At 44.4% G+C, this 16,141-nt stretch overlaps 1 protein-coding gene across 1 annotated transcript in view; it reads left to right on the top strand.

The window, feature by feature from the left end:
- The window catches only part of PNPT1 (polyribonucleotide nucleotidyltransferase 1), a 60,892-nt gene that overhangs the window by 6,215 nt on the left and 38,536 nt on the right, over positions 1-16,141 (top strand). Inside the window, exons 2-13 of the mRNA XM_068115535.2 lie at positions 718-778; positions 947-1,021; positions 1,410-1,515; positions 1,666-1,715; positions 1,894-1,957; positions 2,857-2,904; positions 5,603-5,716; positions 5,810-5,996; positions 6,169-6,220; positions 8,598-8,655; positions 8,863-8,959; positions 13,729-13,831. Coding sequence (XP_067971636.2) covers positions 718-778; positions 947-1,021; positions 1,410-1,515; positions 1,666-1,715; positions 1,894-1,957; positions 2,857-2,904; positions 5,603-5,716; positions 5,810-5,996; positions 6,169-6,220; positions 8,598-8,655; positions 8,863-8,959; positions 13,729-13,831 — 1,015 coding nt within the window. The remainder of the gene's footprint in view (positions 1-717; positions 779-946; positions 1,022-1,409; positions 1,516-1,665; positions 1,716-1,893; positions 1,958-2,856; positions 2,905-5,602; positions 5,717-5,809; positions 5,997-6,168; positions 6,221-8,597; positions 8,656-8,862; positions 8,960-13,728; positions 13,832-16,141) is intronic.

The raw sequence follows: 16,141 nt of genomic DNA, 5'->3' as shown, positions 1-16,141 counted from the left end.
GGGTGGGGGTGGGGGGAGGCAACACTCAGGGCTCCCTCAGGGACCTCAAGTGGACCCCCTCAGGGCCTGTAATACTGTGTCCGGATCTTCACCAAAATCTAATCTATTCGTCCTCATCACCAAACCTGTCCACCAAGTTTCAACCAAATCCATCCATAATGTCCCTCGGATTCACATTAAACGGGTGTCCTGTCTGGCAGCCTTCGTCGGTGGACCTTAAAGGTCCCATTGCGTCCTTCTAAGCTGTCGCCGGTACCCTGAACAAACTACAAATTCCTACCTCAACCAGCAGAGGGCGTTGCATCAGCATTACAAACACACCCTCAGCCAATGAGGCTAGCCTACAACCTTGTACTGCATATGAACGAAAAGAAGACGAAAATGTTTAAGTGATGCTATTTATTATTAATCATGTTGGGAGTGGGTGGGGGGAGGAGGGCGTGGGGGGTGTGATGCGTGAGAGCTGAGAGGTGTTATAAATATACTGTTTGTTTGGTTCCAGGGCCACAAGAGAAATTTTACTTGTTTTTTTGCATCTTTTGCTAAAAGGAGGTGTGTGTGTGTGTGTGTGTGTGTGTGTGTGTGTGTGTGTGTGTGTGTGTGTGTGTGTGTGTGTGTGTGTGTGTGTGTGTGTGTGTTAGTGTGTGTTAGTGTGTTAACCTGACTATCCCACCCTTCTTTTCTTTTTTTTTATTAACCTGACTATCCCATCTCCAGGAAACTCGAGATCTCCACGGGAAAGCTGGCACGCTTTGCTGACGGCTGTGCAGTTGCGCAAGTAATGCATTCTACATGTTGTGAAACATTGTTTACTGGGATGAGTTTAAATAAAATGAGCATTGTGCATTGTTGGACAGCATGGTTCCGGAGTGAATATCGTTATACAGTTCTTTAACAAACCGTGTAAAACATTCTGTTGACACCTGGCTTCTTTCATGTTTCCCAGATGGGTGACACTTCAGTTATGGTGACTGCAGTAAGCAAGACGAAACCCACGCTTTCCCAATTTCTTCCTCTCACGGTCGGTACACCCTTCATCCTTATTATTTTCATTTTTAATAATAAGGATTATTATTGTTAATAAGGGATTAAAAAATAATAAGAGGAGGGGGGGGTGGGTGCGGTCGAGGGCTCATGGAGTCAGGGCCTCGTGGAGTGGGAGCTGGGGAAGTCAAGGAATCGGGGAGAAGGGGGATTTAGGTAGATTCTCAAGTCCTTTGGTTCCCATTTTGAATTCGACATCACTTTTTGTACTCTACTGTGCAGCACAAGACCCCCCCCCCCCCCCCCCCCAATGAATTTGGGTGCTACGACTATCCAGCTCTTGTGCAAGCTTTAGTTATTGCATGGATTTGGAAATCTACGCATGTTTGCTTCTCGATCATGCCACCCTCCATTGATGCCTCCAGGTGGACTATCGACAAAAGGCAGCGGCTGCAGGCAGAATCCCTACGAATCACCTTCGGCGGGAACTTGGACAAACCGATGTGGAGATATTGACCAGCCGTCTCATTGGTGTGTGGAGCTTTTTTGGCAGATTGATGACTACAAGCCATGAACTGTTCCCCCATCCCTCCCCCCTAATGCTTACATCATCCTGTAACAGTTGGATGTGGATCAGCCTCAGACGTCACGTATTTACATGCGCTGCATTTTGCATTTTAGATCGTTCAATACGTCCAATGTTCCCCAGTGGATATTACTATGATACACAGGTTTGTTCGATATGACATTTCTTCACTTTAAAGGTAATTATAGTGCAAAGGCCTATCAGCCTTTACTACGGAAATATTTTTCCTTTTTAAATTTTCTTTTAAGTCGCTCTCTCATGGTGCACTTTATATTTGAACCTCAGTTAATTATCCACTCGTTTCATCCTTTCACCCTCTTCAGGTAATCTGTAACCTCCTAGCTGTGGACGGTGCGAATGATCCTGAAGTTCTGGCAATCAATGGAGGTTAGGATGATATTCCCATGGCATGTATCATTTATTCACATCTTCCACCGTAATTCAAGTTCCATAAAGTTTTGCTTTGTTTAAAGACTTAATTAGTGTATTTTTTCGTGGGTTTTATCCGCACAGTAATATTTTCTTATCTCTGGGTGGCTTAGTGGTTAGGGTGCCGGCTTGGGATCCTAGGATCCAGGGTTCGAATCCCGGTCGATCGCTGAATTAACGCCAGGGGGTTCACTCAGCCTGTCATCCTTCCGAGGTCGGCAAATTGAGTACCAGCTTGCTGGGATGAATGATCACGGTGTGTACCCCGATTTAGAATAGGTACACCGTATCCCTGTGCATCGTAAGAGGCGACTAAGGGTTGGCGTCAGGAAGGGCATCCGGCCATAAAAACATTGCCTCAAACAGGGAACCATGATTGTCATGGGGCCCGCAAGGCTAACCCCCGCTCTAGCGGGGAAAATGGCCTTAAAACGATCATTCATTCATCCATTCTGGGTCTCTGGGTTTCTTCTTCTCTGGGTTCCCTGTTCCCTCCGAGCGGAATGCATTGCATTTAATGAGAAATTCTAGCTTTTCATGCTGAAATGTGCATTCATCTTAACAGGGTGATGGATTCCACCAGCTAAAAGTAACTCTCCAATAAACCAAGCGGAAGAGCAACTTCAAACGGGGAACCATGGTTGTCATGGGGCCCGCAAGGCTAACCCCTGCTCTAGCGGGGAAAATTGCCTTAAAAAAAAAAACGAACATTCATTCATTCATTCTGGGTAGTTTGCTATACATTTGTCTTTTCAGCATTGACAATACTAATGCTGTCTCAACTTGCATGTAAACCTGGTTCGTTATTTTTTGCTTGTCCTACACTGGCACTAACCATTGATTCCCTTCTGTGACAGCTTCTGCTGCTCTGGCTATTTCAGACATTCCTTGGAATGGACCTGTTGGTGAGTTGGTCGTCATACTTGTGAAGAATGTTTCTTTTGCAAAAGTACGATTATTGCGATAACTTGAAAAAATATTTTGCAAGCTCTGACATATTTAATGTGTATGAATTGCTTTTATTTTTTCCTATTGAAACACTATTGTAAAGTTTAACTGGATGAAGTTGTGAGTTTTAGATGATCATGTTGCCACTTCTGAGGGTAGGACTTTGATGATGTGAAGTAAATATAGCTCCGTGGCGGACTGATGGTTATTTCCCCATGGTTTCTGAGAAGGTTAAAAACTTCTTCTTTTTTTCCTGAATTTGAGGCAAAAACCTCTTTTCCAGCCTCTTTGGGGCACACCACATGAGACCACATGAGACCTTACTGCACCAAATTTGGTCCATATTGGTCATGTAGTTTGTGAGGAAAATGTGTTTTAGTCAGTATGGGGGATTAGGGGAGGGAGCCCTTGGTCCCCTTTCCAGTGGACATAAGGCCATGGGGGGGAACAACTTAAGGTTAGAGCATGCTCACTATGCCGCATAGTCAGTTTGGTCTGGATCTGGTTGTCAGTTTCTGGGAAGAAGATTTTCGAATGAAATGCCAATATTTGGGGCGATACCCCCCTTCTTATCTCCTATATATTGGCGGATGCAAATGGGGAGCACATCCCCACGAGACCTTACTGTCCTGATGCATCGTACCAAATTTGGTCCATATCGCTCATGCAGTTGTGAAGATGTTTTGGTGAGGGATTCAGGGAGGGGCCCTGTGGACCTTTTCGTGGGAGTAACGACCGTGTGAAGTACAACTTAGGGTTAGGGCATGGTCCTGATGCCTCTTGGCAATTTTGGTCTGGTGGATCTGTCTGGTGGTGTCTGAGAAGAATATTTTTGAATGAAATACCTTTACGTAACCCCCCCCCCCCCCACCATAGAACCCCATAGGGGCCGATTTTATTTTATTTTTTTATATTTTTTTTATTATAAATGCCGTGAAGAAACTTTGGTACATCACATCATGGGTGATGAAGGTTGTGGTCAAGTCTCATCGAAATAGTGTGTGTAGTTTCGGAGGAAAAAGCAAATTCCTATCTTGGGGGGTCAAATCTGGAGTCCTGTTCAGATAACGAAGATTCTTCTCCTCTCAACAATTGCTTCAACTATATAAACTATAAAGGATTTATTCGTCCTTGTATAGAGTGCTGCTCTCACATCTGGGGAGGTTCTAGCTCCACATACTTACTGGACAGAATTGAATCCAAAGTAATCGACTTATCAACAACAACTTCCAATCTGGCCTCAAAACTCGACCCGCTCAAATTACGCCGCAAAGTTGGTTCTCTTTCGCTTTTCTACAGATATTACTTCGGTTTCTACTCCCGCGAAGTTACTGCTTGTTTCCACAGCCATTAGCGAGACCATGGAATGCTCGACAAGCCACTACATCGCACGATTATTGTGTGGCCATTGGCAACTCAAGGGTGGGCCGTTATGATGTTTGTTTCTTCTCCTCCATTGCCAAACTCTGGAACTCTTTACCTTCTCATGTCTTTCCAAACACTTACGACCTTGCCCTTTTAAAAAAGCAGATTTTTTACTTCCTCAAAAACTCTTAGACAATTCTCTCTTTGTTCACCTTTCTATCAATGCAGTTTTTATTGAAGGCATGGCCTCAATGAGGACTAAATAGTCTGTGACTGGAGCCTTCAATATAAAAATAAAATAAAAAAGACACCTGCCGTTGGATTTGGAATACAAGTCGCATCAAATGACCTCCATTTCATCATTGGAGGGTCAGCTTTACCATTACCAGCTTTCCCACAATGTGTTTATCATAAAACTATGATTTTTTTTTCTTGTATACAAGATCGAGGGTCATGAAAGAGCTGACATTAATCACACAGAAAGACAAACTGACACATAAAACATATAACATGGGGAGCGGTAGGCAAGATGGGGCAAGAGGGGGAGGAACACAAACACAACATCTGAGAGCAGGGACATCGAGAGATCTGTGGGGGGGAGGGGGGGAGGGCTTTGGGGGGGGGAGGCATGGGAAGGGGGGGGGTGGGAGAGGTATAAAACATATGGACACTGCCGGGACTTCCAGGAAAGAAGTTGGAATTTCAAACAAGGTGGATCTGGGGTGAATTAGTGGGGGTAGAAAAGATCAAGGTTTTGGATGGGGAAAGATAAGAGATGGTGGTGAACAGCTGTTTTAAAGACCTGGAGGGAGGAGTGGGATTGAAGGGAGTGTGGGAGTTTGTTCCAGAGGTGAAAGACCCCTCTGGAATGAAACCTCTGGTGAAAGACCTCCAGAGAAAAGAGGAATGAAAGAGTGAAGGTGAGCAGAGAGCCGAGATTTCGGCAGTTTAACCATCAGAGGGCTGCTGGCAGATCTTGTGCGACCTGTAGGAATATTTGTGGGACAGAGCACAGAGAGAGAGCTGGGGGAGCAAGGCTGGAGAGGAGTCGGTAGAAGACAGAAAGACCACCTACCTGTCTGCGGTGAGTGGGTGAAAGGCCCTCAGAGATGGCTTCATCACGGGAGATTCCAATGATTCTGAAAGCTTTTGTTTCAACAGCGTGAAGCCGAGCTAGGTGTGAGGTCGGAGCACCGGCCCATAGGGGAGAACAGTATTCCATCATTTAATTTAAATCATTTAAACCCTAGTTTTTTGACGCCTCCGTCTTTGTGGCTTGGGTTAATGCAGGAGCAGTTCGTATTGGTTTGGTGGGTGATGAGTTTGTGGTGAACCCAACACGCAAGGATCTTTCCCAAAGTTCCCTAAATCTCGTGGTGACTGGAGCAGCACGCAGTACAATCGGTAAGTGTTTGGGAGGTTTGTCACAATAACATCATGCTCATCATAATCCTTGGTACCTAATTGTAATTTGCCTTGTCGGTTCCTGAAATGCAGTTATGCTTGAAGGCTCGGCAGAAAATGTAATGCAACCTCAGCTCTGCCATGCCATCAAGATCGGCGTGAAGCATGCACAGCAGGTGGTTCTTGCCTTGGACAAGCTCGCAATGGAAGTTGGGCGGGAGAAGCGTTCCGTGCCTAAGATGTACAACATCCAGAAGGACCTGCTCGATGCCGCGCGGGAGTAAGCACTTGCATGTCATAGCGTGGAGTGGAATGATTTGAAGAACAAAGCTTGCATGAAGCCAATACTCAGACATCCAGAAGGAAACTAATAATTCATTCAATTCTGTCCAAAATGTTCAGTAAAATCAGTGCAAAATGTGATTGCTCATGGATACTTTGTTCATTTACAGACTCGCAGGTTCAAGTGTTCTAAAAATATTGAATGACGTTACACACGACAAGGTGAGTGCACCTTTCTGAGTACGCTTCCTCCTTTCAGTATCTATAAAAAAAAATATTTATTATCCTACTATATAAAACAAGGTGTGTGTCATTTGTTATTTCCATATTTGAGTTTCAGAAAGTGAAACCGAGTCCTCCCAGGACTTGAAGTATCCACCTTTGTTTTGGTGAAGAATAGCGATTCATGGACTATAAGCTGTGAAGTTGTGTTCTCAGTTTTGTGCTGAGGGCTCTTTTCAGAATTGTCATTGAGCCCTGGACAGCCTCCAACTGTAGTTTGTTGGTGGTAATGTTCTCGGGGATGGTTTCTAGGATCTTTGTAAGGTTCTTTTTTAAAAATAATTTCTGTTACTCAATTCCATTCATCACAGGTACAATTTCGGTGTTCTTCAGCTTCCAAGATATTTTCCCTTTGTACTTGAGATCTTGATATTTGGTCATTTTCTTGATTGCATTATTTAGACCAAACTTACTGGGTACTGAAACCTCAGTTAGCAATGCCTTCTTTCCCTTTTTGTATCTGAGTACTTTGTCCGGTTGCAGTGCTTTGTTTTCTATGTTCACGCTGAATGGGATCATCAGTTTGTATGTGAGCATTATGTGATTGTTTTCAATGATTGACTTTGGTTCATGTTTCCATGAGTTTTCTGGAACTGGGATTTTGAGACATTTTCAGATGTACCAGTGGATTACTCGGCATACCCTGTTGTGCCTTTAGGTGTACAGCTGTTGAGACAGGAGTTTTTTTTACATCCCGATAGGAGGTGACTGGTGCTTTCTGTTCGATCTTGTAGAACCTACACTTGTCCGATTGACTCAGTCCTGCCATCTTCTTTAAGCCATTGGTGTAGTGTCTTTCGTCTTGGGCATTTATAACGATTTGTTCTCCATCCCAATCGAGCGCCCTCTTCTCAGCCATTCTCGTGAACCGTCTTTGTATATCCCCAATCTATCCAACTCTTTACATATGTATATGTATATATGCAAACACAAATTTCACCATGAAACAGGCACTAATGCATGTTAAGGACAAGCTTCCAAGGAATGACCGGGCAGGGGTGGTATACAGGTTTCCCTGTGTTTGTGGGGCTGAATATATTGGTGAGACAGGGAGAACATTAAGACAACGTGTCAATGAGCACCGCAAGGCCTTCGAGTGCAACTTTCCAAAGAGATCTGCCATTGCCAAACATGGTCTTAAGGCTGGCCATGTTCCCCTATGGGATAACGCCAGCATTTTGGGGACAACCCCCAGTAAACGAAGAAGGAGGATTTTGGAGGTTTGGCATGTGGAGGAGTCTGTGGTGTCGCTCACAGAGGAGGTGTTGGGTTTACCACTAGCTTTTGGCCCTCTCATGCAGAAACATACCAGGGAAACTGCGTCACCAAACATATAAATTATTACAAATCATGTTGTTTATTTTTCATTGATTTATTTGAATTATGCTACGTTTTGTTTGATTCAACGTGTGATTTAACGGTTGTTTTGATGTGACATCCCAAGGTGTAGTTTCAGTGGTGCAACGGTTTTGATGTTAGGTTTCAATTTGAATGGCACGAGTTGTTCCAGAAGGTCATTGATTGGTGGTTCAGTGTCCCCACCCCTTTTTCCCTTATATAAGGGAGGGTTTAGAGTTTTTTTTTTGTTTTTTTTTTGAATACAAGATCGAATACAAGTGCGCGTGTGTCTTTCTGATATTTATAGAATCAAAAACAGCTGGACCAATCTACACTAAATCTTTGCATTGTCGTCCTCGTGGTACACAGGATCAGCTCATAGGCACAAAACAATCCACCCCACACCCACGATGGTGACTTGTGATTTTTGCCTGTAAACATGGCACAGCGCAAGTGGTGTAATGACCGCTGCTGGAGAGAGTACGGATTACTAACATGGCTCAAAATATATTTGGCCCCTCACCCCCCTGGCCACTCTTGATGGGAGCGGGTGTTTCTTGTATATGCAAATATGGCACAATTTTTGACTTCCACCACCGTTCACTCTATAATTTCCCTTTTCTTATCCTGTCCTTGCTCCCATTTCATTTCCTTCCAAACGCTTTATCCTTCTCTGCCCCAACATTCCCCTCCCCTCCTATTATTGTCACATCTCTTTCTTTTCTAAGACTAGCTTGCTACCTCCCTGTAATGTATTTGTAATAAATGGATAACCCTCTTGACAATTGATTTGAGAAATTAATTTTTTTGATGATAATTGCACCAAAGTCAGAGGGGACAGTATTTTACAAATGAATGCATCCAGTGTTTCATTGTTGTACTTTGCTGTCCACATAAGAGATCCCCTCACCCGTCCTATGCTAAAGTTCTAAATTCTCATGGCTCCAAAAACGTCAAGCCTTTGTCTCATTCCCTGCAGATATCGAGGGATGAGGCTGTGAATAAAATACGTTTGCATGCGGAGGAACAGCTTCGAGGTGTGTGGAGGTATTCCAGCACACATGTTCTCGATGCACAATGAATGTGCCTTTTCTGCGGTGATTCCCTCCATTGAGTTATGTCGTTGTGGATTTGGTCCTTGAGGCTTTAATTTGGTATTTTGATGCAATTTAGCTTTGAAGAGGGTTTGGAAATTTCAATCGATTTAATAATATTGTTTGTACTTGTTGCTTTTTTATTTTTAGAAAAGTTTCCTGAGACAGAACCATTTGACATAATGGAGGCCTTTTCTGCCATGGTTCGGGACATTTTTCGAAACATGATATTGGATGAATCAAGGAGGTGAGATGCTTTTTTCTTGGTCCTACGCCCTTTGTATTGTTTTATCATCACCAGGCCTTTTACAACAACAACAACATGCATTTTAAGGCCATGTTCCCTGCTAGAGCGGGGGTTAGCCTTGCGGTCCCCATGACAATCTTCTCCATTTTGCCCTATTTTCTGCATCTCTCCTTGTTAACCCCCTTGCCCGCATTTCTTCTTCCACCATCTTCCAGGCCTTTTGATGGAAAAAAAAAAAACGGTGCGATTTTAAAATCAGGCCCGTCTGTTTGTCCATCTGTAACGCTATCTCCTCATAAATGGTTGTGCCGAAATTCACCGAACTTATTAGTTATGATCACCACATGGCACGAAGAAGCACGAGCAGTATCATTTTTGCTTCCGCCTCATGATGCGGTGTCAACAAGTCAAATACCAAAAAAATACAATTGCGGGCATGTTTTTAAACATTTTTTTATTGAAAGCTTGTATATGCAATGAACATTATGGGTTACATGAAATATGTCACGATTTTTTGGATTTGATTCCCTGTTCATGCCCCTGGGGATGGGGACCTAGGGTCACGTTGGTGGAAATGGGGGGGAAAATTAAATCGAAATTTGACATTGGGCCATTCTTTGTGGAACTTTTTGCCATCTTCCAACCTTGCTCTAGGTGTGAAGCATTGGTATTTGCGATGGCATGCCATCGACTCCCTGTCTGTTTGTTTGTCTATTTGTTTGTCTCTGAGCAGGATGTCTCAAAACATTGTGTCTGGATTTGGAAAAAAATGTGGTGGACAGGTTGGATGTGTGATTAGGACAAATTGATTCGATATTGGTGAAGATTCGGAGCTGGATCTGGATACTACAATTTTTGAAGTGATTCTTTACCATTGAGAGATATGGCAAAAACAATCTATTGCACGATATCTCAAAAGGTTGTGGATAGATTTGAATGAAACTTGGTTTAATTTGATTCTAGTTTTGATTATGGAACTGTTCGGTAAAAAAACAAATTATTGACCCTTCCAGTGTTTTGTAGTTAATTTGTCACCGACAAACAATTCTGATCACTCACTCATCCACTCACCTTTATACGATGTTTGGCATTTGCCCTTGGTCCGTCTGGACATGCAGTAGCAACAAGCAAAATCCATCAATAGCAACAAGCAAATATCCAACTGTATTTTTGATAGCATGGTATTCTTCTGGGATACATTGACATACTGGCTGTGTCATTTTCATCAAAGAAGCTTAGAGTATTAGTCTACTTGCCAAGCCTATAGAGCCCTCTTGTGAACCCAGAAATGTTGAGTACCCCAACGTTTTAAGTTAGAAATGTACAGTATGGGTCCCCACTCCCCAGCACTTAGAAACTGCCGGATGCTAACTTGCATATGTTGGGCAATTAGCAAAATTAGCATTAATAGCATTAGCCCTATCAAACATAGGCCTGGGACACTGAAATTTCTGTTTCGCTCTATTGCTCCGTTTGAATGCTTCGTGTGAGCAGACTATTTGAAGGATCTGTATGAAATTTGGACATAATACACTTAGACAGATATGCTTTCCGTGAGTGTCCTTATAAAAATTTCCTGCGATCAAAATTTCATGTGAAAAAAGGGATGTAAAAGCCGTGGATTTTTTTTCACCCAACATTTTTTTACGCGGTTAGTGCCCCTACTCTCATGTTGAGCTACAGTTTCAATGTTAGTGTTTATTTGAACAGATCGTAACCTGGCACGTTCAACGCACTAAGCCCCATCTCGCTAGCTGCTATAGTTTTTGAGATATTGAGTATTTAGATTAATTTTTAGTCCGGCTATGGGTGGATTGTTTCATCACCCCTACCCTAATAGCTCACAGGTTCTGGCGAGCAGAAAGAGAGGGTGATTGGATGCTGCAACAACACTGCCTTGAAGAGATGCTGCCCTGTTTCTTTGCTGCCGGTCATCACCACTACGCAAGATGGATCACATGGCATCTGCGCGACATGCAGTACCTTCCTGCTACTGCCAAGGATGACCTTTACGCTGGAAGCCATGTGTGCCGCCACTCTGATGGTGCAGCTGCAGTGAGTGGAGACATGTTTGGGGAGCAGACATGCATCAAGCAAGGGAAGGGAGTAGGAGGCATGAAGGGCATCTCCACCAACCCTGAGCAGGTCGCCGTGTGGATCCAATCTTTCGGCATCTGCTCCTATCTCTCCAAGTCATTGGATGAGATTTACGACGATGCTGAAGCACCGGATAAGACAATGAAGCCCAACAGACACAAAGGAAACAGGAAAACTCCCATCCACTCACCATAGAGACCGCGACCCTCCACCATATCATAAATGGCCAGGTGGCAGATGAAAAGGTGAATGTGCAAGATGCATTGAAGATCGGACAGGACATGAGCACACTGTTCTCTTCATCACTTCCTGAGAGATTTCATGCGCCCATCTCAAATAAGGTGGTGACAATGACATTCACCAAAAAAAGAGTGAAGGTCAATGTGAAGATCATATGTGACCTTGAGGCGTTGTTTGCTCAGCTGCTGGTGGTGGGGAGCAAGAGAAGAATGGAGCTCTCTGCCCTCTTTGACTACGAGCTCGGCCCGGTCCCTGCATCCATCATCGATGAGTATGGATGCCTCAGGACGGGTAACAAGTCTGTGATCGTCCAGCGTCTTGGAATCCTTCCCCCAATCCCCACCCACCACATGTTGTACTCGTTGATGCATCGCAGCTCATCTACCACGTGGTGTGGCCATCGTCAGGCACTGTGGCTGACCTCGCAGCCAGCATGGGGCGCCGGCTTAATCGCTACATCACCGAAACATTTGTCATATTTGACCGGTATGAGCAAGTCTCTGCCAAAGACCACGAGAGGCAGAGAAGAGCTGGGGAGAGCTCAACAGAGTACCGACTCTCACTGACAACCCCTCTACCTAGCCGCGACAAAGTGATGAAGAACAAGACAAACAAACGGAGACTGGGTGAGCTCCTGTGCACACACAGCATAGGAGATCACATCAAGATGGTCAGCAAAGCAGACAGTATTGTCACTCATGACGAGGCTGACGTCTCCCTCATCTCATACATGTTGGATGCAGCCAGTCGCGGAGCTGAAACTGTCCGCATCCTCAGCGACGACACTGATGTTTTCGTACTCATGGTCTATTGGTGCTGGAAGGTGGGTATCACATGTAACCTGCAGATGGAGAGATGGGATGGCACTATTCTCAACATCAATTCGACAGTAGAGACTCTCGGTGAGCAGTGTCGCTCCATCCTGGCTATGCATGCTCTTTCCGGATGTGACACCACCTCCTATCCCGTGGGGAAAGGGAAGGTGTCCGCACTCAAGGCCATGAGAGTAGTACCTGGTGACCTGCTTCACTTCATCGGAGAGGAGGGAGCTACTGATTTACAGATTACAGAGGCAGTGAGTGGTTTCTTCCTGGCTCTGTACAACGAGAGGGAGTCGGCATCTCTGAACGTCGCCAGATATGACATCTACCGAAAGCGCAAAACCCCCCCAACACTGAAGACACTGCCTCCTACAGAGCGCAACGCTCTCCTCCATGGACGGCGTGCCCATCTACAGGTGCTGCTTTGGAAAGCAGCAGACTGCCCTGACCCACCAGCTGTGGACATAACAGAGTTTGGATGGAATAAGAAGGAAGGTGAGAAGGGAGAGGAAGTCATCATGCCCATCCTGGATGCAAGCCCCGTTGCTCCTCCTGCCGTGTTGGAAATGATCAGCTGTAGCTGCAAAGCTGGGTTAAAGCCCTGTTTAACAGCAAAGTGCAGCTGCGTAGCTGCAGGCCTGGCCTGTACCAGCTACTGCTTCTGCAAAGGCTCTGATAGTACATGTTGCAGCACACTCACACACTCACAGCAAGCAGAGCAATATGACAAGAATGTAGAGTCAGGAGAAGAAGATGAAGACGATGAGGATGAGTTTTATGATGAGGATATGCTTTATAACAGTGCAGAGTAGTAGAAGTGCAAGACGCTCTTTCTTGATGGAAGTTTTATGTTGTGTAACTAGTGCACATATTTTTCAGCTCTGATAATTTTGGGTATACTTGTGTTTTAATTTTGAGGATATTATTTACCCATAGTCATATTATTCTAGTTTGGTATGGTACTTGCCTTTGTTACCTCTAATACCTGTGAATAAAAGTGGAGCAATAGAGCGAAACAGAAATTTCAGTGTCCCAGGCCTATGTTTGATAGGGTTAATGCTATTAATGCTAATTTTGCTAATTGCCCAACATATGCAAGTTAGCATCTGGCAGTTTCTAAGTGCTGGGGACCCATACTGTACATTTCTAACTTAAAACTTTGGGGTACTCAACATTTCCGGGTTCACATTGCTGGCAAGTAGACTATATAATATGGATCCTGCCTGGGATTTGTGGAAATTGTGCACAAGTGTAAAATTATACAGAAGCCTAGCTCATGATTCAAATATTCATGAAATGAAATCAATCGGTCAGTTACAAGGAAATGAAATTAGAAGCGGCCTTGGAAAAACACCACCATGAGCTATCTTAACATGGATATACACCTTGACACGGATTTCGCCAAAGGAGGACAACCCCACTGGGAAAGGGGGCAAATTAAGTCACTGCAACCCCATCGTGTGACCCCTAGTCCTCTTGTCAAGTTTGGTTGAGATTGAATAAGTAACGACCGAATGTATCACGGTCAGACAGCTCAATAGAAAGACACCAAATTGTGTATTTTAGTATGTTTTTTTTTCTAATGTCCTTGTGGCTTCTTGCTTTGAACAGGTGTGATGGACGACATCTTTCTGATCTGCGGCCCATCGCATGCGAAGTGGATCTTTATGGACCTCTCCATGGCTCAGCCATCTTCCAGCGCGGCCAAACGCAGGCAGGTTTCATTACACTTCCCACCGAGTAGATCCTCGAGCATTATAGGGTTCGTTTTTATGTTCGACATCTTCTTTATTTCATTTTATTATGCTGAAGGCAAAATGGAAGTCCATGGGTTATCATTACATGCTTAAAATGCTTAGAATCACACATGATAATGTCAACATACGGAACTAGAGCGAAGTCGACGGTGCACCATCGCAATTTCCCACACTTCCCACCTAGAGCAAAGTTGAAAGATAAAAAAAGTTCCACCAGGATTGACACATCAACTTTTTGGTGAACTTTTTCCCTGTTTTGACCCATGTGGCCCTAAGTCCCAACCCCTGGGGCATGAAACAGGGATCATATCAAAAAGTCGTTACATATTTCATGTGTTCACCAATGTTTGATTTAAAAGATTTAATGTATGTGCAGAGTTTAATTTAAAATGTGCCTGTAATTGCATTTTTTGGTATTTTACCTTTTGACCTTATGCCAGGGGACAGGGCCAAAAATGCCACCGCTCTCTCACCTTCATGCCCTGTGGTGATCATAACTACCAAGTTTGGTGAATTTCTGCACAACCGTTTAGTAGAAGACAGCGTGACGGACAGGGCCGATTACAATATGGGGATTACAATATGGCCCCCACTCCTGTATTTTTTTTTTAAACATGGGGTAAATATGCTGATGATGCAGTAATTGTTGGGTACCTTGACGACAGTGAAACACCCTATAGAGAAAGTATTGAATCTATTGATTCAGTGTGTCCGTGTCTTTCTGTGTGTCTGTGTGATCTCTGTATGCTGGTTTCAGAAGGTGGAATGGAGCCCGACTGATCTTCATTGGGTACACCAGCTTATTCATATAAAAGGAGCCCGGTTTATCTGTTCGTAATGCTTTATTCGAAAGAGTTTCTGCTGTTGTACAATACAACAACACACAACATGCATTTTAAAGGCCATTTTCCCTGCCTGAGCGGGGGTTAGCCTTGCGGTCCCCATGACAATCTTCTCCATTTTGCCCTATTTTCTGCATCTCTCCTTGTTAACCCCCTTGCCCGCATTTCTTCTTCCACCATCTTTAGCCAAGTCTTTCTCGGTCTTCCCCGTCCTCTGCTTCCTTCTACATTCATTTCCATCACTCTTCTCAACCAGTCACTTTCATCCTTCCTCAACACATGACCAAACCATCTCAACCTGTTCCTCTTCACAGCATCAATCACAGGCTCTATTCCCATCATCTTTCGCAATTCATCATTTGTCTTCCTCTCTCTCAACGATACTCCGCACATCCGTCGAACCATTCGCATTTCCACCCTTTCCAACATTCGTTGCTGCTCTACGTTCATTACCCATGTCTCGCTCCCATAAATCATAACACTTCTCACACATGCAGCATACACCTTTCCCTTCAGCTTCAACGACACTCCCCTCATCATCAGCATGCCACTCAGTTCCCGAAACTTCTTCCATGCACATCTCACTCGAGCAACCGTTGCCGAGTCTGATCCACCTTCTCCATTCAGCATGTCTCCGAGGTAGCAAAATGTTTTCACACCTTCCAGCTTCACGCCATCTCCAAGATCCAACTCAACATCTCCTTCATCTGCAGCTCCCTCTGTGCACACCTTACACTTGAATGTAGCTGCCACACTGGTTAATGACCCTCTCAGACCACTACATTTTTGATGAACCCACTCAGCGCACATTGTACATTGAATGGAGTTCACTCCGACACCCTTCCTACACACAGCACAGGGCTACTTCCCAGTTCTTTCCACCTCACCACATGCTTTACCACTTGCCATCACCTTCGTCTTTCCGATTTTCACCTTCAGACCTTTTGTCTCCATACATTCCTTCCACGTGTTCATCTTTTCCTTCAGTCCATCCATACTTTCCGCAATCAACACCAGATCATCTGCATACAACAACTCCCACGGTAAACCCTCCTTTACATTCTGAGCCAGCACCTCCATCACAGCTACAAATAGTAGTGGACTTAGTACCGACCCCTGATGCACTCCCACCTTCACCTCAAACTCACCACTTTTCCCGTCCTTCATCCTTACAGCTGTGCGCGCTCTTTTGTACATTGCCATCACTACTCTGATCAACCATTCCTCCACTCCTAACTTCCTCAATGCCCATGTCAATACTTTGCGTGGTACCCTATCGAATGCTTTCTCCAGATCAACAAACCCAAGAAACAACTTCTTCCTCTTCTCCATGTACTTCTCCTGCAACTGCCTCACAATGAAAAGCGCGTCTGTCGTTCCTCTTCCTGGCATGAATCCAAACTGCATTTCGTCGATCTTCACTTT

This window comes from Myxine glutinosa, chromosome 5, assembly GCF_964187855.1.
Source record: "Myxine glutinosa chromosome 5, kmMyxGlut1.1, whole genome shotgun sequence".
In the NCBI taxonomy this organism is placed as follows: Eukaryota; Metazoa; Chordata; class Myxini; order Myxiniformes; family Myxinidae; genus Myxine; species Myxine glutinosa.
Note: the sequence above shows the minus strand (reverse complement) of the source record. Positions and strands in the feature narration are given on the sequence as shown.